At 45.9% G+C, this 26,650-nt stretch overlaps 1 protein-coding gene across 2 annotated transcripts; it reads left to right on the forward strand.

Annotated features, from left to right (window-relative positions):
- The first annotated feature begins 625 nt into the window (after positions 1 to 625).
- Positions 626 to 25,518, forward strand: TKTL1 (transketolase like 1). Of its 2 annotated transcripts, none has more exons than XM_063084058.1 (13): positions 626 to 759; positions 4,243 to 4,360; positions 7,732 to 7,829; positions 8,603 to 8,791; positions 9,029 to 9,156; positions 10,400 to 10,593; positions 15,108 to 15,269; positions 18,338 to 18,494; positions 20,732 to 20,862; positions 21,955 to 22,038; positions 24,252 to 24,348; positions 24,496 to 24,615; positions 25,346 to 25,518. In XM_063084058.1, exons 1-13 carry the CDS (start codon positions 626 to 628, stop codon positions 25,516 to 25,518), a joined length of 1,785 nt encoding a protein of 594 aa, XP_062940128.1. The 2 variants fall into 2 exon arrangements, with proteins under 2 accessions (XP_062940128.1, XP_062940129.1); XM_063084059.1 differs by having other exon boundaries at positions 4,264 to 4,360.
- Positions 25,519 to 26,650: the final 1,132 nt, after the last annotated feature.

The raw sequence follows: 26,650 nt of genomic DNA on the forward strand, positions 1-26,650 counted from the left end.
TAAAGTGTGTAATTGGTCTTTGACTACATTCGCTACGTTGCGCAGCTAACATGGCCACCATCTAGTTTCAGAACTTTTTCGTCATCCCGGGGGAAAGCTGCGCGCAGGGTGTTCCGGTGCGGAGGGCTGAAACGCCGCACGTGGAGGGAAGCGCACGTGGAGGGAAGCGGCCTGGGGGGTGGGGTGTTCTGGCGAGCAGAGGGAAGCAGCACGTGGAGGGAAGCAGCATGGGGAGGTAAGTGGCGTGTGGGGGGCGGGGTGTGTTGCAGCACGGGGAGGGAACGGCACGTGAAAGGAAGCGACACGTCTGGGAAGCGGCACGCGGAGGGAACGGCACGTGAAAGGAAGCGACACGTCAGGGAAGCGGCACGCGGAGGGAACGGCACGTGAAAGGAAGCGACACGTCTGGGAAGCGGCACGCGGAGGGAACGGCACGTGAAAGGAAGCGGCACGCGGAGGGAACGGCACGTGAAAGGAAGCGGCACGCGGAGGGAACGGCACGTGAAAGGAAGCGACACGTCTGGGAAGCGGCACGCGGAGGGATCCAGCAAGCCAAGGACACATGAGGACGGTGCTGATCCAGCCGAGCCGCATTTCCTCCGGGGCCGCTGAAGTCTATGCAGCTATGTCTGATTCTGAGGCGACAACTTCGAGGGTACATGAAGCCATACCTGACCAAAATACGGTCCAAGTGTTGCGGGATATGGCTAACCGCCTGCGCATCCAATCCATCAGGGCCATGTGCAGCTCGCAGTCCAGGTAAGTTCCCCTCGTAAAAGCCCAAGTCATGTGGTGTGAGGGACCCTGCAGTGAGGAGGCCGTAAGATAAAGGGACCCGTCCAGGCCTAGGGGAATTCGGTAGTAGAGGCCCGTCTCCAGCCCCCCCCCAGACGCCAGCGAGGCACGGTCCCCGGCAGCTGCCTCTTCTTCCCTGTAAGGTGAGGTTTTGTACGTCCTCACCCGTTAGGAGAGAAAGATCTAGAACCTACATACGGTGTCCCTGGGATCAGATTGGGCTAGCCGGAGTTCATCCATTTTTTCTAGGTTGATCAATTTCATTTGAACAATGTTCAATTTATATATTTATTGTGGTAAACACACTATTGTGGTTAGTGTTAGGCAATTATGTTTTAGCCGATGTCTAAGATGGCGGCGGGCGGACGGGAGGAACATCCAAAATGGCTGCGGAGGGCCGAGCCCGTGGCGCACTTGGTAGAGTGCTGCGCTGGCAGCGCTGCGACGCTCCCGCCGCGGGTTCGGATCCTATATAGGACTGACCGGTGCACTCACTGGCTGAGTGCCGGTCACGAAAAAAAAAACGACAAAAAAAAAAAAAAAAAAATGGCTGCGGAAAGTTTCAGGTTTCTAGCACGTTTTCCGAGAATCACAAAAAGCCCCTCCCCCTTCTTCCTCACCACCACATCCCCTTCGCGCATGCGCGAATTTCTCCAAACCCCACCCTCTCCTTTCCCCGCCCATCGGAATAGTCCTGCTCAGCCTAACTGGATATAAAAGGCCCAGCCCAACTCTCCCTGCCGCTACTGCCCCTTCCGAGAGGGCAGCCCGCTTGCTCATTTTGCCTGCCTAATACATTGTGGTTAAGCCTTTGTCTCCTGGTGTGTTTTATTTTCCCGCTCAGGCCAGGGCTTTTCCTTTCAGTTAGTACAATGCCTTTTTTTCTTTTCTTTCTTTCTTTTTTTTTTTTTTCTTTTGGCAGCTGGCATGTTCTGGGACTGGAACCATGACCTTGCTGTTGGTTATAAGGCTGCACTCTAACCAACTGAGCTAACTGGCTAGCCCTGAGTTAACCAATTTGTTGGTATACAGTTGATCATACTATCATAATCTTTATCTCTGTACAATCAGTAGTAAAGTCTTCACTTTTCTTACTTTAATTGGGTCATATTTTTTTTCTTTTACTTAGTTCATTTACCTAAAGTTTTGGAAAATTTTTTTTATATTTCTTTTTTTTTTTTTTTTTTGTGACCGGTTAGGGGATCGCAACCCTTGGCTTGGTGTCATCCGCACCACACCGGCCATCCCTATATAGGATCCAAACACGTGGCGGGAGCGCCAGTGCACTCCCAGTGCCGCCCTCTTCCGTGTGAGCCACGGTTCAGCCCTGTAAATTTTTTCAAAGAAGCAATTTTTGGTTTTGTTAATTTTTATCTATTTTTGTAGTTTGTTATTTATTTCTATTCCCATCTTTATTATTTCTTTCCTTCTGCTAGCTTTTGCTTTAGTTTTTTTCTAGTTCCTTAAGCTAGTTGTAAAGTTAGGTTGTTGATTTGAGATTTTTAAAAATGCGTTTACAACTATAAACGTTCCTCTTGGTACTGCTTTTGCTGTATCCCATGAGTTTTAGTATGTTGTGCTTTTTCCTTTTGTGTTTGTGTGTGTGTGTTGTGCTTTTTTCATTCATCTGTTTTCTAATTTTCCTTGTGAATTCTGCTTTTTTTCCCCTTTTTTTTTAAACCCATTGGTTATTTAAGAGTATGTTGCTTAATTTTCAAGAATTTGTGAATTTTCTATTTTTCCTTCTGTTAACTGATTTCTAACTTTATCCCATTGCAGTCAGAGATATTAGGAGTATGATATCTTTTAAATCTTGCCTTGGAGCCTGGGCTATGAAACTAAAAAGACAGTGTAGGTGCCTTTAAGACCATGTGTTTTCAAGATTTTTTTGCGTGTCCATTTTGTTATCTTCACCTTCAGAATGAATAATAGAGAATTGCACTTTCTCAAGGGATGTCTAGTGGCTTTTAAGTCCATATCATTCACTTAGGGGACACTTGCAAGGCAAGAAGTTTTTTTTTTTTTTTTTTTTTTTGTCTTTTTCGTGACCGATACTCAGCCAGTGAGTGCACTGGCCATTCCTATATAGGATCCGAACCCGCGGCGGGAGCGTCGCCGTGCTCCCAGCGCAGCACTCTCCCGAGTGCGCCACGGGCTCGGCCCTAAGGCAAGAAGTTTTAAGTCCCCATTTTCTTTATTTTTATTGAACCGTAATTGATTACACATATTTTGGGGATTCAATGTTGACGCATGTTGGTCAAATCAATATTACTAGTATGTATATTGTTATAAATTGTACTTATTCTTTATGCCCCTTGTCCAATCTCTCCCAATCCCCCTCTCTCTCCCCCTCCCACCACTGATAACCCTAGATTTCTTCTCTCCCTCTGAAAGAGCAATGGTTATTCTCTTGATTTGTTGCCTAGATGACCTGTCCAGTGCAGAGAGATGTGTTCAGGTCCCCCAATATTATCATAGAGCAGATGCTTCTGTCACTCTGAAATGGGCTTTGTGGAGAGAGGCATCATATTCTTCTCTTTGGTCTCTGCTGGTGACACTGTGTCATTGCACTCCAATGGCTTGCAGACCATCTGCGTGGTGGTTGTGACATCTAGCCACTTTCATGGCAGCCATGGTTACTGTGGTGGCTGTGGTGGGCCACCCACATGGAGGTGATGTTTTTGGCACGCTCCTTGGCAGTAGTGGTGTGCCTGGTTGTGGGTGGGGGGTCGGGTCCCCGGTAAGTTTCCATTTCTATATTGTGAAATTTGAAACAAGGCATTACTAATAGGAATGAGCCTGGCCTATAAAATAGTATTCTTCTGACAGTTGGAGAAGGGCTCCAAGGAGTTGGTTTTGTCTCCTGTCTTGTCCCGGCCCCCCTTTTTAATTAAAGAGGGAGTGACTGGGCTTACATGCAGGCTGCTTTCTAAGAGCAGCATTTATTTCAGCACTCAGTAAGGGCTGAAGTGACTCGCCCATGAGGAATGTTTGTCTTTCACCATTCACTTCCTGAAAGAAGTTCATATTAGGTAAGAGAATGGGACCTTTGTGGTGTTTCTGATTAACGATGATCCTGAAATTTCCTCAGCATGTGTAAGTACCACAGACGAATTTAAGCTAGCGAGAGTACGTGAGTGGGAGTCACGTGGCGACCTTGCCCCCTGTGCACGGTGCTCCACCGAGAGAAGTGGGCTGGTCTCCAGGTGTCTCGCTCTGCTCAGGGTGGAGGTTGTGTGGATACTGGCCTTCAAAGTGTCCTTCAGGGCTGTGAGCTTGGAAGCCAGAGCCCTGCATCCCTTATCTTTGGCTGGATCCTTCTCAGGCTGGAAGAAATGACTCTGCCTCTTCTGGTCTGAGGATACCACATGAAAGACGGCTCACTCACTGTGTTCCTCCAGAGTCCCTTGCCTATGAGAAATGATCTGTGTCGTGTCTGCCTTTCAGCCACTCCATGTCGTGCAACAGCACCGCCGAGATCATGTCAGTGTTGTTGTTCCACACCATGAGGTATAAACAGGCAGACCCAGAGAACCCGGACAACGACCGATTCATCCTCCCAAAGGTACGCTGGCAGGGGAGCTCAGGGGCTGCTTCCATATGTGCTGCTTAAAACCATTTTAAAAAACACTGTGCCAACAAGGCCTGGAATGGGCTCCGTTTATTGTTTTAGTTCTTTCTTTGCACGGTAAAGATCTAAAAGGCATTATAGCGAGGACCGCCTGAAGCCATGTGATGCACGTGGCAGGAGGAGGGGTGGGGCAGCTGGCTGCACTTCCTTTCCTCTGGTGGGACCCCTTGACAAAGTCACGCTGTTACTGCCCTCTGTGCTGCCAGCTGAGTGACATCAGTGGATCAGACTTGCTGAGCCTGAGGAAAATTGAGTGTGACTTGGAGGGACACTCCACCGGTCAGTCAGCTTTCCCTTCCGTTTCTCTGCAGATCTGACCTGACACTGATGAGGTATTTTCTCATTAGGGATACAATACCAGCTGCCCCAGGACACTGGGGACAGGAAAGTAAAAGAATCTTAAAGACAAGGTGTGTCTCAGAACCAGAACAGGTCCAGAAGAACAACAAACAAAACAAAGTGTGTCAGAACGTGTGGCTGGTTTAATGCTATCTGAAGGTGAACTGTGTCCCAGAGCAAAGCACCGTGTCCAAACACATAGCAGATCAGGGCAGTGGGAAGTAGTTTCAGATCAAACTACGGACATGGCTGAAGTACTTAGGGGTCATAATTGTGCCTTTATCTTGGTGTCTGAAACATAATGTCAAATGGTTTGGCAAAAACCAAATAAGTAAAATTTGTGTGTGCGTGTATGTTTAAACAGAGATGAAGTAAACGTGGGCCATGGGTAAAGGCAAATCAAGGTGAAGGGTGGATGGGAATTCATTGCACTAGGCTTCCAACTTATCTATAAACTTGAACATTTTTTATAACAAAAATTGAAAAGTGGGTGTAGAAACACAAATCAGGTGTTCAGATTTCTGGTTTAAAAATAGAAAAAATGCCAAGACTATCACATAATTGCTGCTGTTGGACTCATCAGTCTTAGAGGGATAAAGAGGCTTTCTGGTATACAGTAGCACACTGGGCACTGTTCAGCTGCCAGAGTTTGTGTGTTCGTCAGATTTAGGCACCAGATAGAACCAGAAGAAAGGAGAAAGCGCACAGAGCATCGTCTGTCGTGGCTTTGGCTGGACACAGAGTAAACGGACACACTACAGGTGGAGCCATGAGGGTCTTCGCCATTGGTGCCTCACGGCCATGGGTCTGCCCACAAGCGATCATATCATCAGGGCGTGGGTGTCTAATGCAGAACACAATGTTAGGAGGCAAACGCTAAGGCCTGGTATTGTCACTGACTGGCAGGTTCTTGGGTTCCATTACAGCTGTCACAGTGCTGAAGACTTCCTGGGGTGCAGAGGTTTGTGATGCCTCTGTCTCCCCACTCAGGCTTTTACTTTTGTTTTATTACCTCTTGTATTTTCTCCAGCCGAGCAGACCTAGGAAAAACCAAAAGCCATTTTGTGAACTTGTTCTTAAAGCACGCATTGTGCTGGATCATAGATGAGAAGCAGCATCTGGAAAAGAAGTTTTTCTTTTTTGGGTGCCTGTGGAACCTTGTACGTGTCTTTATTCCAGCCCTCAATGCCCCTGTCAGGTGTTTTTCCCCACAGCATAAGGGCTCATGGGAAAGAGAAGGGTACCCATGTGGGGGCACTGCCTCTGTGCCAGGCATCATGCTGACACACCACACATGATGGGGCACCTAAGTCTATTTTTACAGCCTCCGACTGCCTAAGGAGGGGCTCCCGGCTTCATTGTTCTCATAAAGTGAAGGTGGTCTTGAGTGCTGAGCCCAGGCTCAGTCTATGGCATCGTAGAGCCTTGGCTCCAAGGGCATGCAAGGCAACTGGCCTCCAGAGCTTGTTACAGGAGAGAGAAAGGCACTGTGAGAAGGGAGGTGGTCAGAAGAGACTCCAGTGGGATGGCTCTGCTAGGCTAGAGATGCGAAACTGAAAGGGAGTGTCTGGGGACACAAAGCATGGAGAGAACGCCAAGGAAGATCAGAAGAGCCCGAGGAGGAGTGTAGAGGGTAGGAAGCAAGAAGGGAGAGAGATCTGAGGCTGATGAGGACCTTTCATTCATTCATTGATGGTGGTGATGAACACACCCACCTCATCTCCCCTGGAGCGGATCAGATAAGAAACCTGTAAGTAAACAGATAGTGTGTCAGAGGGGGCTGAACATTCTGGAAGCAAGTAAAAGGGAGGGTAGAGGGGGCACTAGTTGGAAGAGAATGGTCCAGAAAGACCTCGATGTTGACGATTGAACAGAGATTTGGAAGAAGTGAGAATGGGCTGTGCACATCTCTAGGCGCAAGACTGGAGTATAGGGAGCCACCAGTGCTAAGGCCCTGAGGCAGATATGTGGCCCTTGTGTTGAAGGGGTGGGGTAGCAAGGAGGCCAGGGTGCCTGGAGCGGTGGGATGGGGGCTGAAGTGGGCAGACCAGCTCAGGAACCTTAGGGCTCTTCTTAGGAGACTGGAAGACCTTGCACAGTGAGTAATTTAAATTTTAACAGGCTCTGTCTGGTGGCTGGGTTGAGAATGGCTGTGGGGGAGAGGCAGGGAGGCCAGAGAAGAGGCTACTGCAATGACAGAGGCAAGAAGTGTTTGTGTCCAGGCCAAGATGGTGGCAGCAGAAGCCGTTGAATAAATTCAGTGTGTCTGGAAACTAGGGAGCAGGCCCTCTCTTATCAGTGCAGCAGTCCTTTGTCACGGCTTTGTGGTCCTCAGAGGGCCGCGTTCTCTCCATGGGACTATGATAAGCCCGTGCGTACAAACAGGATGGGGCTGGGGTGGAGAGGTGGTGGGAAATGACTCATTTCTAGCATTAGCACTTGTAGGTGACCACTTCTGAGATCTCATTTGACCTGAGTTTTACAAACCAAGGAACTCACAGTCTTAAGTATTTTTCTGTTTAAGAATCCGTATTCTGCAATAGGTTGAACATGTGGTTTGTGCATGGCTGGAAAAAAGGCCCTGTGAGAATGGCAAAGATCATGCCTTACGTTTTCTGCTTTACGTTTAGGCTCCTTCCGCTGTGTTTGCAAAGCTCCAGTCTTTGCACTGCGTGGATGACCTGGGGCTTCCTGGGCACGGGCGATGCGTGTCTTCCTTGTCAGCCCAGTTTGCAGCCAGGCTGAGCCCCGGGCTTGGCTCACAGTGTGCCTCTAACATTGATCTGAGACTTGGGGTGCATGTGGCTGTGGTGAAGAGGAATTCACCCAGCAGGATGGGAGGGGCCGTTCCGATGGGACACCATGACAAGGTCAACAGGAGCCGCCTGTGCTCCGCAGAGGAGGTTGGCCTGCTAACCATGTCGTGCAGCTGTGTTTAGGTTCATTGGGTCCTTTTTCTCTTACAGAAACTGGCTCTTAGTGATGCGGTAATAGGATGGTGTGGGCAGGGACTGGGGGCCGCGTGCGGGATGGCCTACACTGGCAAGTACTTTGACAAAGCCAGGTAAGGCGCTTCCCCAGAAACCACTGCACGGCCGTGTCCTGCACTCCCTCGGCTTGGTGGGGTGGGGACGAGGCCTAAGGGGCCGTGCACACTCCAGCCCGGGCCCCTGCAGGTCCTGCGTGGTGCTTCCTCCACTCCCCAGGCCGCCCCGTGTCCCATGAGCCTGTTGAAATTTCTCATCCTTTGTTGACTTTCTTAGTTCTCCTCCTGGGGTTAATAACTTTTCTTTTAACTTCATAGCATTTTAGTGGGGTCTGGGATGTATTTTTATTGGTATAAAGCTCCACACTCTGCTGTGCAGGAGTTTACTGTGTACAACAGAACATATGCTCCTGAGGTAGAATGTTCCCATTGTGATTATTGTAAATTCATTGTACGAGCAGAAATAGAAGGTGGCAGTGCTTTAAAACAATTTGCCAAGAAAACGTACATGTAAATGTTGTTTAGGCATTTAAGGGAGCCGCTTTCTTCCCATTCCCTTCTTGCCTGTCAACGGGGAGAAGTGTCAGAAGGACCTAAAACTCGCCTTACAGCTAGAATGAGAAAACTAGCCTAGCCACATGGGAAGCCCATCGCACGAGGGGGAAACTTTTAAAGCTTTGTTTCTTCGGCTGCTGAGTTTGGGCAGAGTTGATGAGGAAAATAGTTTTAGGAACCTGGTGCTCTGAAGCAGCTTTTCCAGTCCATTCCTTTGGTTCTCTTTCTGGAATGTCTTTGCTTGAGTGGCCCCGATAACACCCAGCAGGGCTCTAAACCTCCTTTGCTTGTTCCAGCTTCCGAGTGTACTGCCTTGTGAGTGGTGACATTTCAGAAGGCTCTGTCTGGGAGGCAATGGCCTTTGCTTCCCACCATGCTCTGGACAATCTTGTGGTGATCTTTGACACGAACTGCGTGATATATGGGGCTTCCTCACCCCCCGGGCACTGCACAGACGTCTATCAGAAGCGCTGTGAAGCCTTCGGGTAACTGTTCTCTCTTGTTTTACCTTCTTTCTGTCTCACCCCCCCTTTATATCTTTTTTTTTTTTTTTTTTTTGTCTTTTTCGTGACCGGCACTCAGCCAGTGAGTGCACCGGCCATTCCTATATAGGATCCGAACCCGCGGTGGGAGCGTCGCTGCGCTCCCAGCGCCGCACTCTACGGGGTGCACCACGGGCTCGGCCCTGTGTCTTGTAACCCAGTCCCCTCCTCTGTTGGCAGGTGTAATACTTACGTGGTGGACGGCCGTAACGTGGAAGCGCTGTGCCAGGTGTTCTGGCAGGCAGCTCAAGTGAAGAACAGGCCCACTGCTGTGATCGCCAAGACCTTCAGGGGCCGGGGCATGCCAAGTAAGCAAGTGTTTCTTCCCCACCTGTGGTTGTTCAAAACATCTGTCTACCCAACAAAGAGGCAGAAGGAAGCTTAGACTGGCCAGGCAGAGGACTTACTTAGTGAGCAGTGATTATGCCTGTAATACATGCTAGAGGCATCGCGCTCTCTTGCGCTCACTAGACAGCATGTTGTCTGGTAAAGGTAGGAGGGAAGCCCAAACCTGGAGCTAGTGAACAATGATTTTCTACCTGCACGAGGGAGTGGCCAGGAGGACAGTCTATCAGTTAAGAGGACTGGCAGGGAATGGTTCCGCAGTTAGCACAGAGATGGAAGGCGTGCTGTGTGCACAAGCAGGTACGTAGTAAGGTGTACATACATACATGCTTGTCTGGGCCCAGACTGTCCGGAAGAGCACACTGGAAACTAGTAAAACGTTGCCACTGGGAAAGGCAGCCACGGAGCCGGGGGCCAGGGAAAGAGGGAATTTTGAAAGACTTAACACCTTGCACATTTCAAGGCTGACATCTGAAATCATTCGTCTCAAGTTTAAACAGTTGGAAAGGATGGTGGTGGCTGGTTTCTTAAAAAGTTTCCGAAGAAAACTATTCTATAATTCCTTCCCAAAATAGTCTTAACTCTGGTATCCCCAGTTGGATAAGTGTGCTCCTGGCAGAACCCTGGTGTTATCCTTGCCTCTTTCTCGCCCTTATATGCCCCCACATCGATGCGCAGCCCCTTAGAGCGCTTCCCAGATCCATTCACCCCTCCCCGTCTCCACTGTCATGACTGTCACCAGGCCCTCGTCATCTCTCCTGAACAGCAGCTTTGCTAATGGTCTTTACACTTCCCGCCCACTTTCTTCCATGCTGGCCTCTACACTGCTACCGCAGTGATCTGTCCACAGCAGATCTGGTCGGTCATATTTCCACGCCAAACCCTTGTAGTGGTTTCTCATCTTCCTTTGGATGAAACTCAAATTCTTTATCATATCCACAAGACCACTGTCCATCGCCTGTGCTGCCTGTCTCTCCAGTGTCCTCTCCCTCCCTCTCTTCTCTGTTTACCAGCACATGAGCCAGTGGCCCACCGAGGAGCTTCAGGGCCTTCGTCTAGACTGTCCTATCGGACCAGACCCTCTGTGCCAGGGTTTTAACTCCTGTGAGTCCTAGGCTGGCATATTTTCCATCAGGGTGTCTTTTAAATGATCTAATAGGCATTTACTAAATATTTATGGAAGGAACGTCTTTTATTTTGTCGCAGACATTGAGGATGCAGAAAACTGGTATGGAAAGCCAATGTCAAAAGAAAGAGCAGATGCAATTATTGAATTAATTGAGAGCCAGATACAGACCAACAGGAATCTTACACCAAACCTCCCAATTGAAGACTCACCTGAAATCAGCATCGGGGATGTAAAAATGTCCACCCCGCCTGCTTACCAAATGGGTAGCAAGGTAGGCAAAAAGGTGGATAATTGAATAAGCCATGTACATCAACTGCTTTGTTCTCTAATTTTCTTCCTAGATACTCAAGATTTTTCATTTATTCTGATCTCCATGGATGACCAGTTAATAGACAGTGTGACATTTAACAGCCATAAGTAATAAGAATGAGTTATTTTCTTTTATTAGCTCTAGTTTTTATTCTTTGCTTTCACAAACTCACTTAGGTCTGAATTTTCTGATTAGTCAATTGCTATTTATTAGCGCCTGGTGCTGTATGGCTTTTTTTTGCTTCCTAACTTTGGTTTGGTTGTGTGTGTGTGTGTGTGTGTGTGTGTGTGTGTGTGTGTGTGTTTAAAGATGACTGGTAAAGTGATCTTAATCCTTGACTTGGTGTTGTCAGCACCACGCTCTCTCAAATGAGCTAACCGGCCGTCCCTATATAGAGATCCGAACCTGTGGCCTTGGTGTTATCAGCACCACACTCTTCCAAGTGAGCCACGGGCCGGCCCTCACTAACTTTGGTTTGTGACCTGACAGTTTACTGTGCATGATACTGTGACAGTTCTGCAACTACTCTGATAGTGGCCTGGGTGGGCTGATCTTTTGAATTTACCCCCTGGATTACACAGGAAGCAGGCTAGTTCACCAAAAACCAGTTCTTCAAAAAGCAATCAAATTACACGTGAATCCCTGAATATAAAGCCTTTTAATCTTTTGTTATGTAATAGACATGAAATAGGCAGGTCTTCAGGACCTATAGGAAATAAGGTGGCAAGCTTGGGAGGAAGGACATATTTCTGGCCCTTCTTTATTTTCCTTATTTATTTGGAGAAATTTTGAGTGTTGTGTATGTTTACTTAGCCTGGTCATAAGGGTTAAAAATAAATGAGTTCAATACTTGAGAAATTAGAAAACAAATACAAGCAGAAGAAACTAATAAGGAAAAAAGTACATATTAATGAAGGGTACTTTGGCAATACAAGGGTACTTCCAGAAGTTCGTGGAAAAATGAAATTAAAAGATAATACATGAGTGTGGTGCTGGTAACACCAAGATCAAGGGTTTGGCTTCCCATACTGGCTAGCCGCCAAAAACCAGACAAACGAAAAATATAATATAGTCTTTCCATGAACTTTTTGAAGACGCCTCATATGTGCTAACACTGTAATTGTTCACACCCTTTAAATTAGCAGTGTAACTTATAGGAATTTATCTGACAGAAATATATATCTGTAAGTGTGCAAATCTGTTTATAGGAATAAATATTGATTGCAACATTGGTTAGGATACCAAAATTGGAAACAACCCAGCAAGAGAGGATAAGAGCTTGCCCAAATAATTTTTTTTTTTAATGAACCTCACCTTTTAAAGTTTCAAAGCAGCAAAGAGTATAATTCTATTTTATGTACAAAATCTTAAAAATAGGTCATCATACAATATTATAATTACATACAATATTATAAAGCATAGGAAAGTGTATTTGGGGAAATAACACCAAAGTGTTAAATGTTTATTTCTGGAAGGTGGGAGTATGGGAACTTTAAATTTTTTTAAAGTGTGAATAGGAAAAAATTTACTAAGGAAGCAGGCTAGTTCATCAAAAAAACTGAATTCAAAAACTAATGTGCAAGTGTAAGAGTTGGCTCCCTGAATTACTGATAAAGTAGACGAGCCATTAACTAGCCTGCTCACGGAGATACCCGTAAATATATAAAAGTAGTTATTAGAAAAAAGATAATCACAGATGCAGAGAACGTTTAAAGAACTATGAGAAAACTATACAACCGCGTGTTGATACTAAAACATAACAGAAGGGACCATTTTTAGGAATATATAAAATATCAAAATTGACTAAGATATAAAACAGTTAAATAGATCAGTAGCCATAGAAAACTGTCCAAGAGCTATACCTCCACACAAGGCACCAGGCTCACCACATTACAAGAGTGATTTATTTTTAACCTTCAAGGAACTGGTAAATCCTAAGCTATTTGAAACCTTTCCAAGTATGGGGGAAGATGGAAGTGTTATTCCAGTTAATTTATGAGGCCAAAATGTGACAAAGTTAGCCCAAAGAAAAAAACTGCCAACTTCACTTATGGATATTAACGTAAAAATTTTAAATAAAGTGTTAACCGATCTCAACTTCATTAGTACATTAAAAGAAGTATATGAATCAATGGAGTTCAAATTTGTAATGCAGAGGACTCATCAATATTAGGAGATTTACTGATGTAATTCCACTGCTGTATTATTAAAATGTCAAAGGAAGGGGGGGAGCATAATAATTTTTATACATGCCTAAACAAAAGCCATTCATAAAATTCAACATTCTGTTTGAAAAAAAAAAATACTCTTATTAGAGTAAAAATAAGACTGGTGAGATACTTCTTTGATTCAATTCTAGATCTAGATATCTTAAATCTGGGGCCCCACTTGCATCTAATGGTAAAAATATTCTAATTAATCTGGCAAAGAGATTGAGTCCCACTGTGGAAGTGTTTGCCATTGCAGTTAAATGAAAGAATAAAAGAATCAGTGCCAGTAAGAAGGCAAATCTGTCATTATTTGCAGGTGATAGAGTTTTATGTCTGGAAAACCCAAGAGAATCAACCAGAAATGGTCAGAACTAAGACCAGTAAGAGAGCTCGTAGCAAAACTAATTTACGAAGAGCAATTCCTTTCTTACGTTAGCAATAACTAGTTAATAGGTATGATGGTGAGAAGGTGATCCCTTTTATAATGGAAATAGAAGATTAAATAACTAAAAAATAAACATATGTATAAAATCTACATTAAGGTATTTATATAACTCGAAGCCTAAAAGAGGAGCACGTGCCTTGCATGTAAGCGATGCTGGCCGAGCATTCGTGCACGGAGCATTTCTGAATGTGTGCCTCACACACCTGTCGTCGCTGCTTGCCTCTGGGGAGGGGAACTGGGTGGCTAGGGGCCTCATCACTCGATATCCTTTCACCACTTTTTAATTTTGTGTTGTCTACGTGCATTGCCTATTTTTAAAATATTTTTAAGAAAATGTTTTATAGAGTGCTTTGGTGAATGAAGACAAAGAGGCAAACTTTTTTTTTTTAACATGTACGTATAATTGACCCATCAAGAGTGTACATTTCAGTGGTTTTTAGCATATTGACAGTTATGCAAACATCCCCAAAGTCAATCTTAACAACATTTCTATCATCCCCAAAAAGAAACCGTGTACCCATTTGCAGTCACTCCCCATTCCCACCCCCTAACCCCTGGTAACCACTAATTTACTTCCTGTCTCTCTGCATTTGCCTGTTCTGGACATTTCACATAAATGGCATGATACATTATGTGATCTTTTGTGTCTGACTTCTTCCATTTAGCGGTTTTTTTTTTCTTTTTTCTTTTTTTTTTTTGTAAAGATGACCGGTAAGGGGATCTTAACCCTTGGCTTGGTGTTGTCAGCACCACGCTCTCCCAGTGAGCTAACCGGCCCTCCCTACATAGGGATCCGAACCTGTGGCCTTGGTGTTATCAGCACCGCACTCTCCCGAGTGAGCCACGGGCCGGCCGTAGCACAGTGTTTTCAAGCTTCATCAGTGTTGCAGCTTGTACCATTACTTCATTTTTATGGCTAGATAATATTCCATTTTATGGACATGGCACATTTTGTTTATCCATTTATCCATTCATAGACATTGGGTTGTTTCTGCCTTTTGGCCATTGTGAATAATGCTTTGAATATTTTTGTGCAAGTTTTCATATAGATGTATGTTTTCTCTTGGGCATGTACATAGGAGTGGAATTGCTGGGTAAATATGTTAATTCTAAGTTTAATGGTTTTTGAGGGACTGCCACACCTTGTTTTTTAATGGAAAAAGTCAATATTGTACAGGTGTCGATTTTCCCTTAAGTTATAAATTCAGTCTAAGTTCTAATAACCTAAGGGAATTTTTTTCATCATTCTAAAATTCTACGTTTTAATTTTTTGTAATGAGTATTATCAGTTTTAGAATTTGAATTTAAAAGCCGCAAAGGCATTTGCATTTTGGAAAGTAAGTTTTTTAATGAACTGTAGGGATGGGATAGAAAATAAATTTAGTTGAGCCAAATGTTTCAAGTAATGCAATGCCATCTGTCAATTTTTAGACAGTAGATCAATTAATGTGGCAAAGTAATTTGAGGAATACAGTAAGAACTGTCAATGCCTGAAATTTCATTGTTGACTTGTGGAGTGTTTTCCTACTTGGAAAGTAGGGATAGGAAGGTGTTCACTAAAAAGAACGCAATTCAGGAAAAAGTTGGGGACCACATCAGCCATGTGAGAGACACATTTTTGAGAAATTGATATCCAGTGAGCCAAGTATGGTTTAAAAGATTGGCTAGCAATCCATGTTTATAACCCTAGAGGACATGACTGGTGAATCACAAATTTACTTTCTTCAAGATGGTTGGCAATTTGTGAATCTACAAAACTGTACCTTCCTTATAAATGCACCCTAAGAAGCTCTACCTTCTTGACCCTTTATGTTTTCTAGTTGGCTACTCAGAAGGCGTGTGGTTTGGCCCTGGCTAAGCTGGGCCACGTGAACGAGAGGCTCATTATGCTGGATGGTGACAACAAGAACACCTTCTCCGAGGTGTTCAAGAACGAGCACCCGGAGCGCTTCATCGAGTGTTTTATTGCTGAGCAGAACATGGTGAGTACGCTGTGCCTGGGCTGTCTTTCGGGCCTTCTCATCGACTAGCAGTGGCGCACGGGAGGCCCACCCTGTAGTACAGTTTTTCATTCCATTTCTAAGAGCAAGGGACTGGAGAAGAAGTCTCCAGGAAAACAGGAGACAGGTAGCCAGGCAGAGTCTGAAAGGTGGCTCCCAGGTCTCCTGCCCGGGGGGGCCGCCACCAGTGGGGCCTGTGGGCCTAGAGTCATCTGAACCCTGGGCTCCAGACCCAAAGCATCCCGAGCTCTCCCGTAGATCTTTCTGCCAAGTCCAGCCCATCACCAGGCAGTCCTACGCCCAGATGCAAATAGGTTGGGGAGCCACAGGGAATGCAGTTTGTCTGTCTCTGAGCTGTGGCACAGGGCTTAATAGATCATAGACGTGCAAATGTTATCCTAATTGCAGTATCCAGAATACTAGTAGTTCCATCTGCTGCCTGGTAAAGCTGTTCTGCTGCCTCAGTTTCTCCCCAGAGTGATGTTAACACAGGGAATCTCTTCATGCACACTCACACACTCCCCCTCTCAAGAAAGAAGGGGTTAATTCAAGTAAAATTTTTCAACTCTAAAGCTCTGTGCCAGTGTTGAGGGTGATGCCTATTTCCTGTCTTCCCGTTGTAGAGGCTAAAAACGGTACTGGGTAACTCAGTGATTTTCTTCTAGCCAGAAGTGATTTTCTTCTAGCTTTCCTGCTTAAAGCAACAGAATGTATTTTACCAGATCCTGCAGTTTGGAGAATGGTTTTGTGCAGGGAAGGGGAAGGCAGTGAAGGTGATGGTGGCTTGGACCAGGGCAGTAGCTGTGGGGTTGGAGAGAAGTGGGCTTATCCGAATGTGCCTTGGCAGGAGAGCCAGCAGGATGTCAAGTAGATGTCAGGGCAGGCACCAAGGCTGGCACTTGGGTATAGGCCAGAGCACCTGGGTGAGAGTGGTGTCACTTCTTGAGATTGACAAGACAGAGAGGAGTGGATTTGGGGACTCCATCAGGAGCTCTGTTCGGGTTCCTGGGGCGTCAGGGTACCTATTAGATGGGTGGATGGGGTGAGAGGGGAGACGGTGGTGTCAGGTCAGTAGAGGTAGATCCTTGTCTTCCAATGTGTTTTCTCTCCAAACTGCTGTATGTGTTTCTAAGCTATATATCCTTTCCCTAGTTTTAAGTTAACATCTAAATTTTTAATCCAAATGTAAATAGTCTCAAAGGATGTAATTACTCATAAATTGAAAATTTTGATGTTTTAAGTTAATACTCATATCCAATTAAAGGTTACATCAAGACACTTTGTCAGAAATTAAATCTCCTTTTCTACCTGGATCCTTATTTTCATCCCATCTCCCCAGTACTTTGTTACACATGAAAGCCTTTTACTGGTCATATTATTTTTCTCTGCAACTAAAACATGCATATAAATCGATAGCTTTTTAAAAACTTCTTATATCCCATAGGCCTCTGAGCATTAGAATTTTTCTCTTCTAGATCTATGGTTATTATTATTAGCTTGTATATCAATGGGTAAATATACTTGTAATTTGAATAAATTACAGATTCTATTCCTATTTTTTCATTTTAATGATGTAAGTACTAAGAAATCTTATTCACATAAATAAGTAGAAGGAAATGGAAGTTTTGTTGAAGGCATGTCACTTAATTCTTTTAAATCCTTCCCAGTTGTAAGCCAAAAATCACATAGCGGTCTTTCACTTAAAGTTGTTTGTGAGTCTTTCAGTTGTGTTGAAAGAAAAGAATTGGGAACCACTTGATTTGGAAAAGGATTTGTCATTTGGTCATTCAAATTCTTCACTTTCTCAACACCAGTGTGATTATTTCAAATTGTTCTCTTTAGTTGGATCTGGAGGTTTTACACTCCACTGTAAAATTAAAGTGGATGAGACATGCTTTTGTCCATGGGGTCAGGTTGCTGGTAGGTGATTGTTAGGGGGATAGTGGGAGAGGAGGCCATGGGCCCTTTCTCTGTCAGATGAATGTAGAACCAAGTTGTTATGGAGTCAGATTTTGATTTTGAAACCATCCACAGCCATGTCCCCCTTTGAAAAGTCTTTTGTTTACCCCCGAAGATGTTCATATTCTAATTTGAAGCCTATGGGGGTATGTGAGCCCAGAGTTCCGGTGGGGGTGGGGTCACCACTGTAATGCAGATGAGAGTTGGCCCGCATACAACTTCCAGAGCCACAGAGCAGATGAGAAAGAGTGCGAGCATGGAGCCATGAGGACTCACTGCAGGGGCCCATCAGGAGAGGTGCACGATCCAGCAAATCCAGTGAGGCAGCCGCGTGGTCTTGTTGCAATGGCATGGAAACCTAGAGAAGGAAGCGCCCTGGGGAAAGAGGGGGTGAATTGTTGTGCTAAAGGCTTGTGAGAGGTCAGATAAGGTGCCAGCTGCGGTCAGATGACCTCTTGTGTTTGGCAGTCTTGAGGTTCCTCGTGGGGATAGCAGCTTAGGTGAAGTCGGCCGGGGAGAGAGTGGAAGATGAGAAAGCGGGACAGTGACTGTAGACAATTTTTTGAGACGTTTTTGGTAAAGGAGAACGTAGGCGTGGGGCAGTCTCTGGAGGGGAGAGGACACGGTGGAGGTGGAAGTGAAGATGGAAGGTGCTAGCATGTATTTGAACAGCAAGAGGATGAGCCAAGAGAAAGGGAGAGGCTGATCCACAGCAGGGGACGGGGAACTGCTGGGGATTCCTGTGGGAAAGCGAGAGAAGGGCGAGGCTCGGGATGAACCTTCCAGAGGTGCAGGGCTGGGGCCTGGGAGGGCGCGCTGGAGCGAACCGGCAGCTGAGAGAGAGCCCATGTCTTCCCTTCTTGTTCCCCAGGAGGCTGAGGTGAGGGCACCAGCATCGGCTGAGGCAGAAGTGCGGGGAGGGAGGGAGGGAAGTGCAGGAGGTGGGAGGGAGCGGCGAGGGCGCATGCCAGCGCTGCAGAGCACTGCGGAGTGCACACTGGCTCGTCATGGGGGCTGTGCAGTCTCGACTGGGGAAGGGGGTGACCAGGCGGAGTCCAGGGATGTTCTCATTCTTGTTCTTTGAGTTGCAGGTAAGCGTCGCACTGGGCTGTGCCTCCCGTGGCCGGACCATTGCCTTTGCCAGCACCTTTGCTGCCCTTTTGATCCGAGCATTTGATCAGATTCGGGCTGGAGCTGTCGCTGAGATGAACATCAACCTTATCGGTTCCCACTGTGGGGTGTCTGTTGGTACGAGTTCTGAATGCCATCATCTCGATAACCTTTCTCCTTTACAGAGAGTAGCATGGGATCTGTTGAACCATGAACTGACTTAGGGTTCCACAACGTTTGGTCATTCATGACTTTTTTTTTTTGTCTTTTTTTGACTGGCTGCGCTCAGCCAGTGAGTGCACCGGCCATCCCTATATAGGATCCGAACCCGCGGCGGGAGCGTTGCTGTGCTCCCAGCGCTGCACTCTCCCGAGTGGGCGGCGGGGGGGGGGGGGGGGTCGGCCCCCCCTTTTTTTTTTTTTTTTAAACATGACCGTTAAGGGGATCTTAACCCTTGACTTGGTGTTGTCAGCAGCACGCTCTCCCATGAGAGCTAACCAGCCATTCCTATATAGGGATCTGAACCTGTGGCCTTGGTGTTGTCAGCAGCACGCTCTCCCAAGTGAGCCACGGGCCGGCCATTATTCATGACATTTTTTTAACAAGTCATACTGTGTTTTAAAAGTCTCAGACACTCTGGAGAACTTCGGAAGCAAATCTCTTGGTGTTACTGTCAAGTGCCCACTCACAGTCGTTAAGAAACAACTGTCTGGGCCGAGCCCCTGGCGCACTCGGGAGAGTGAGGCGCTGGGAGCGCGGCAACGCTCCCGCCGCGGGTTCGGATCCTATATAGGAATAACCGGTGCACTCACAGGCTGAGTGTCGGTCACAAAAAAAAGACAAAAGAAAAAAAAAAAAAAAGAAACAACTGTCTGTCCTGAGTGCCTCTTGTGTGGGGAGCTGTGTACTGGATCTGAATAGGGACAATACAGAGTCACAGAATTCTATTCTGGCCTCAGGATGGTCACAGCCTAACTGGGGAGGAGCAGCTGGGCAGAGGGGAGGCGGGGTTTGGAGCAGCTGGACAGTCTGCTCAGGGTGGAGTGGGGGCTGGGATCGCCATGCACACCTTCGTGCTTCGGGTGGTGGGAACCCTTGAGGAACATATGCAGGGAAATAACAGCCACGGTAGCAGTGTTCCCCTGGCAGGGTGGACTAGAAGGAAACCGTAGGAAACAGCAAGGGACTGGTATAAAGGTTGTGCATTAGAAAATTACGGGAGGATCTGAAGAGAGGAGTAAACGTTCCTAACAGATGGAGGGATCCAAAATTGTGTGAAAAGAAAAAAAGTCTCCAGGAGTTTCTCACCTGTTAGGGAAATGTCAGAGATTCGTGTTTGTGAATGACAGAAAAGACGTGGGAAAGATGATGAGTCACCTGACTTGCCTGCGGTGGGACAGGTCATCTAGGTAGATGTGACAGCTTCCATTTGCTGCTAGAATGCTGCTGATGCACATTTGGGAGTCATCTGAGCAACTCCCTGAGAGAATGAGACTGGATAAGAAGGTTTGGGTGGAGCTGGGAGTTCAGGCCATGTGCACGCAGCTGAAGGCGCAGGTGGTTGCCCAGGGAGAGAGCAGAGTGAGGACAACAGAGAGCCAAGGCTACTGAGGCACAGCAGCACTGCAGAGGGGGCCAGGCAGGGGGCCCAGAGTCCTTGCCATCAAGTCAGCTATGTGGAGAAGGGGCTCTAAGTCCAGTCCAGATAGGAGCTGGGCTTCTGAGGTTAGACAGTTCTAGGCAAGGCAGTTGCACAGGGATGGACCCCTTCCTAGCTGAGAAGAGCTCAGCTGCCCTAGTGTATTTTGGGATTTCTCTTTGCACAGTGTTTCTGTCCAGAAACTCTGCTCCCAAATACACCCACAGGCACCCTTAGTTACAATAGCACCACCAGGGTCCCTCAAAGGTGTGTTAAGCTCATCTACTTTGAAGGCCTGGAGAAATGAGTAAAGCTACACTTCACCCTGATGGAGACAATGCAGAAGAGCAGAGAAGGAAAAACAAAGCCTCAGGGGACCCTCCTTAGGAGAAGAGGCTTGGTGGGGCCCGCCCAGGCCACCAGTTCTTCGAGAAAAGAGCATTAAGTCAATTGGAACCGTAGTGCCCAGTGACAGGTCCGTTTGTTGATCTGAAAGGTTGGGAGCTTAACCCAAAGTGTTACAGTGAGATCTCAAGGGAGATAGATAGGTGTGCAGAAGTTCAGTTTAAATGATAATGAGTTACGTGCACGTTGTAACTGGGCCATTTTGTAAAGCTGTGCTGCAGTCTTGGGCACCTTGCGGTAATAAGCGTTGATCCTCTAGGGGCTGGGGGGGTAGAGGGTAAGTTCCTAGTGGGGTTGTGCTCACGTTTTTATTGGGCCGTGGCTTTCTCAGGTGAAGATGGCCCCTTGCTGATGGCCCTGGAGGATCTGGCCATGTTCCGAGCCATCCCCAACTGCACTATTTTCTATCCAAGTGATGCCGTCTCCACAGAACGTGCTGTTTATCTGGCGGCCAATAATAAGGTACTTATGGGGCACTGGTTCAGAAAATGCTTCTGGGCTCTGCTACTAGTTTGGTACTTGATGGTTGGGTTTTTTCTGATTTTTTTTTTTTTCAGCATAAAAGTAATATTTATTATAGGAAATCTTGGTGGTAGGATTCTTTCCAAAAATATGACCTTTACAGAAACAGGTGATTATGCACATGAACGTATTTGCATTGTAAGATACTCAAACAATACAGAAGGAAACTGAACAAAACCTGACAGCCTCATTCGGGGCTAAGCACAATAAACGGAGCACTCTGGGTATTCTAAACAGGAAGAGTTTTCACGAAGGGTGCCGACAAAGTCACAGGAGTGAGCTCCAGGCAGGGTCCCAAACGATAAAAGTGTTGGGCTGCCATTGGAGCTGCCACCACTGAGACTGTTAGACTTAAGACACACCCTGCTTGCTGCAGCCAGGGACAAAGAAACCATGCTGCTGCCGCCACCACCTCTTGACATCCAGAAAGCTGGAGAGTGGGTGGGAGGACATTACTGTAGACAGACTCCAGGTTTCTAGGCCCTGGCTTGTACTTAGAAGCAGCTAAGAAGGGCAAGAGTGTGGCTTTGGCCTCACCCCTCCTGAGATCTCAGGTAAGGGCATTAGATGGACAGAATCAAATTCCTATCTAGAAGCTTGTTGTAAGGGAGACTAGGGAACGGAATCATGTAGTCTTTATCTTTCCAATTTCTCCAACTAACGCTCACCAGACTCCTCTCACCACCTGTAGCCATGTCCCCTGCACAGGGAACCCTGGGCACAGTTGGGTGTATCGTGCAAGTTCCTTTTCTAAACATTTACAACACATATAGACACTTCTTTGGTTTTTTTACTTGCTATATCTCAGATATTGTTTTGTTTTATGATTTCATGAATGCCATTGGATTCTATTTCTAGAATGATCGCGTGGTGTAGGCCTGCATCAGAATCCATGGAGCGCTTATCCCTCTCGAGTGTGTGCTTTGTTTTTAGTAAAGTGTTCAGTTCTCCTCTCCCCAATTTTTTTTTTTTTTTAATTTTATTAGTTTTAGATTTTCTCAACTGTGGCTTGAGTTTTCATTTATGCCCTAGGGAATGTGCTACATTCGGACCAGCCAGCCAGAAACTGCAATTATTTACACCCCCCAAGAAACCTTTCAGATCGGACAGGCCAAGGTAAGGATTTGAGTTCTTCAGTGCTATCCAGTGTCATTTCTACATCTAGCACAAGGTATCCCCATAACAACTTGAAGGCACTTCAGTGTATTGGCTGTAATGTATCACAGCCTCTCAAGCTAAACGTAACAGAAACTATTTCAAATGAATAATAGATGTTAGGTTCAGATTTTACAGATCTGAGGCTGGGAAGAAAAGGTAACATGAACCATCTTGGCATTGGAAATTCTGTGGCCCTGAGGCTGGTTTTGCACACAGGATATATAGCCTTGTAGCCTTGCCCACAATCCTGCTGTTAAAATCAGATTGGCATTGCCGAGCACTTCCTGTATCTGATGGTTTTCACAAAAGCCCTGAAAAGCTTGGATTATCAACTCTTTGTAGATGAAGATCAGAGAAGGTAAGCAGCTTGCTCAAGGGTTCACAGCTTGTGAAGATTCAGGCCCAGGCAGTGAGGCCAGCCGATCTGGGCCTGCACACCAAACTGTCCACCTCCTGTTCTGCCTGCCTCTCAGGACTATGCATGGGGAACACCAGAAAAGTCTATAGGAAAAAATGAGTGATTCTACCTATCACCTACTGAGTGAGGTTTACAGACATTTTGCCATGTTGTGTGTGTGGACACGTGAGATCATACTGTGTGGAAAAGTTGTGTGTGCGTGTGTGTTTACACAGTTGAGACCATACTGCGTAGAAAAGTTTTATGTCCTGCTTTTATCTCTATTAATGCCATTAATACTTCTCTTAAATATATGAAATACCTATAGCCACTCTTGGAGCAACAGGTAACATGCAACTTGATTGCTGAGGGCTCGGCTGCTCCAAAATTCATAGTTGCTAGTACTGAGAATAACTGTGTCTTAGCTCTAATGAACATAGTGCCACAATAAAGCAGGTATTTCCAGAACAGTCCACCATGTGCCATTAGGTAGCTAGAAAACACCACTGAGTGGAAAAGGTATAGTATTCACCTTTAGGGTTAACTACAGGTTCTACTGTTCTCTGTACTCACACATTTAATACATTTGGGGGGGCGGGGGTGCCTTGACATTTGTATGATTTGCAAAGCTTTCTTATCTCTTTTTTTCCCTAATATTTCCCCTGTCCTGACAAAAAGAAGTAATAAATTTCCTGATGGTAAAGGATGTGAGTTAAAATGCGCATGATAACGTGCATGGCATGGATAATTAAAGTGCTGGGTTTTGCAAAGGGTACATAGATGTCTGTGAATGTAAATGTGTATACATGTTTATACTTTAAAAGGCTATAACATCCTCAAAGAATGGGGTGGTTTAGAAACCCCTGAATATCTGTACCATCAGCAGTGGTTCTTAAGCTACAGGGAAACCTATATAGAGGGATGAAATGGATAATTCCAGATACCTTTAGTGTGGGTGGCTTTGGAGGAAGCAAAACTATATAAAAGAAGTTTGGGAACTCTGTCTTTGTTTGTTTGCTGGTAAGTTGTTGAGAGCGTGGGCTTTGACCTCAGCCCGCCTTGGGCCAGTTCCTCCTGCTCTGAGATTCTTTCCTTGGCTGCAGAATAGTCCCGCTACTTCACAGACCTTTCAGGGAGGCTATTAGGATTCTCTGAGCTCAGGTATGCAAGGTGCTTAATGCAGAGCATGTTGCAGATGCCAGCACATTCCCTGTTCACATGTCAGGTGTGTGTGCCTCACTCAGTAAGCTCTCAAACCCGGCCAGAGGTGGTACATTTCCAGGCCACTTGGTGGGTGTAAGTTAGGGTACATATCCATGCTCCAGGGCAGATGGGCGGTAGAATCCCTGCTGGTCCCTCTGCCTTTTACTAATCCACCTTCTTTGTCAAAGGATCATTTTGTGTATTATATAAGAACTTAATAATTTAGCATTGTAAATCAAGAGGGAAGGTAGATGAGTTTTTAAAACAAATATTAAAGTGGGGCATATCAAAAGGAACGTGTCCTGGGGCTGGCCGGTTAGTTCAGTTGGTTAGAGCATGGTGCTGATAACACCAGGGTCCAGGGTTCGATCCCTGTATCAATCAGCCAGGCACCAAAAAAAAAAGTGTGTCCTGGCTTCTAAATAAATCTGATTGAGCCCTTTTTATAGTGAACCATTAAGGAGTGAAAATTGTTAGGATTGGGGAATAGGAGCGTAGCAGAGCACCTCCGTTTTGAGATGTACTCTCTACATAGTAACCACAGCATTTTGTTTTGCTGGTGCTATACCAGGTTGTCCGCGAAAATGTCAATGACAAGGTCACGGTTATTGGAGCTGGAGTTACTCTGCATGAAGCCTTAGCAGCTGCTGATAATCTTTCTAAAGAAGGTCAGTTGGTTGTGTCCGAACATTGAAGTTCAAGGTGGGGGGAGGTAGGACTTCAGCTACCTGTGTACTTTGGTCTTTTTATTTATATACCCGCATACTCTATTCTAAGTCTGCTTCATACACCTGCTGGTTATTGCTGTATTTCAGATATTTTTATCCGTGTCATCGATCTGTTTACCATTAAACCCCTGGATGTTGCTACCATCATCACCAATGCAAAAGCCACAGGCGGCCGGATTATCACAGTGGAGGATCACTACCCAGAAGGTGTGTGCAGGCCTTGGGAAGGATTTTGGTTTTGTTTTAATGGGAAGCGATTTTGTTTTCGATGGGAGATGTGCTGTGCTCTCTTGGTCATCACCTCCAGCCTACCACTTGCCCAACATAACCTTTATCACTGCTCTCTGCATGTGTATCAGTATGGAGCCATGCCTGTATGCATTTGTGTGTCCTCAGCAGAGTGCATAGTGCCCAGTCACCAGAGTGGGTCAGTGGCAACCCAGAAAAGTGGCTGACCTCAGCACTGTGCGCAGGGAGAAGTCAGGAAAAGCTTTACAGTTTTTGAATTTTGAATGATTAACAGTTTGCCCCACCCCCAAAAGTGGGAATAGTTCCTTGCAAGCCGAGAACACAGCAAATGCAGAAAAGGGGTGTGTGCCAGGAAGAGGGGCTGGGAAGGTCAGATAGTAGGGTGGAAACCATGATGCGATGAGTCCCTGACAGCTTTGAGAATCAGCACCACAGATTCCCTTCCCCCACCCATGGATCGCAGGGTGAGAGCAGCCCCTGCTGTGGGGGTGGGGGTGGGAGCAATCTGGAGCCTTGGGGTTCAGGATGAGAGTTCTTCAGGCCATTTGTAGAATGACTGTTCATAAATCAGTGACTGATGAAAGAATTTCCCCCTGGGAACCAGCAAATTCAAAGGCCTCTATATAATGGGGCTTGAAGGCTGACTAGCTGCTTCCAGAAAAGATCCTCATGTCCCTTCCTTCCCTAGGTGGCATTGGGGAAGCTGTCTGTGCAGCCGTCTCCACAGAACCTGGCATCGTGGTGCATCAGCTGGCAGTTTTGGAAGTACCTCGGAGTGGCAAACCGCAGGAACTGCTGGACAAGTTTGGAATCAGTGCCAAACAGATCGCTGTGACCGTGAAATGTATTGTAATGGACTAAAGTAGCTTGCCGGCTTTGGTCTGAAAAAACTAGCCTGTTTATACATTTATGCTTGTTCCAAAACTATCCTTTATATACTGCTGTGCTTTGTTCTCTTTAAAAGCAAAGCCAGTTAATACCTTTCTTTAGTCCCAATTCAGAAATTCAAGATAACTACTTTTAAACCATGGCCGCATATACAGATGTTACTGTCATTTTCAGTCATTCAAAGTGTGTTATAAAAATTTAAGTAACAAAATAGCTAACAAAACCACCACCTAATACTGTTTTCTGATAAGACTACAAATAACTGGGTTGAGGATCTGTGTAGAGGTAACAGTTTCTTAAGTGTGTGTATTTTGCTTGGAAGTAAAGAAAATGTGACTTGAATTGTATACTTCTGTAGCCCAGGTTTTGCAGCACTATAACACCGTGATACATACTGCTGTCCCCAGTCTGAGATTCCATGTGCTGCTGTCCTACCTGCAGCCTCCTGGGTAATGTGTGACTGCAGTTGCCCTGGAGTTCCTCTGATGTTTGCCTTCATCTCCCTTTCACAGTTCAGAGGCTGAAAGCTGTCAGGATCTCCTGGGTTGCTTGTAGTGACTGCTCTGTAAAGAGATTACAGCTGCTTCTGGTGTCCACACTATTGTTCAAGTCAAGTTAATAAAGCATTTCAAAACTAACGGCTTTATTCAGTCTGTCCTTTCTATATGATTCAGTTTCTCCTTGATAAAGTCCTAAATAAGGAAGGCACTTCTGCCTAAACCAGGAGGAGAGAGAACAATGGCCCCCAGCAGTAAAGCTGGAAAAGGGTAATAGGCTGCGGATGAACCACTCCCTACAAAATAGTGGATGGCCTGAAAAGCCATCCCTGAGCCAACTCCTTCCTTGCAGCTGTGGGCACATAAATTATGTGGCTGGAATACAAGAAAAGTTACCAGCCAGATAGATGGGCCCGAACTTCAAAACTAAATTTAAAATTATACTGGATATGTCTGGTATGTCACATTTCTTATTTTTATTGCCCCCATTAAGTGGTCATCAGGAGTCTTTGGAGCCATGACCAGTTTGTCTTAGGAAGTGTTCTAGAATGTGTGGTAAAGACTGAAGAACTAGCCTGGGACTAAGAGTTCTCTGGGTCTACTTGTTT

Source organism: Cynocephalus volans, chromosome X (genome assembly GCF_027409185.1).
Source record: "Cynocephalus volans isolate mCynVol1 chromosome X, mCynVol1.pri, whole genome shotgun sequence".
Classification (NCBI taxonomy): Eukaryota; Metazoa; Chordata; class Mammalia; order Dermoptera; family Cynocephalidae; genus Cynocephalus; species Cynocephalus volans.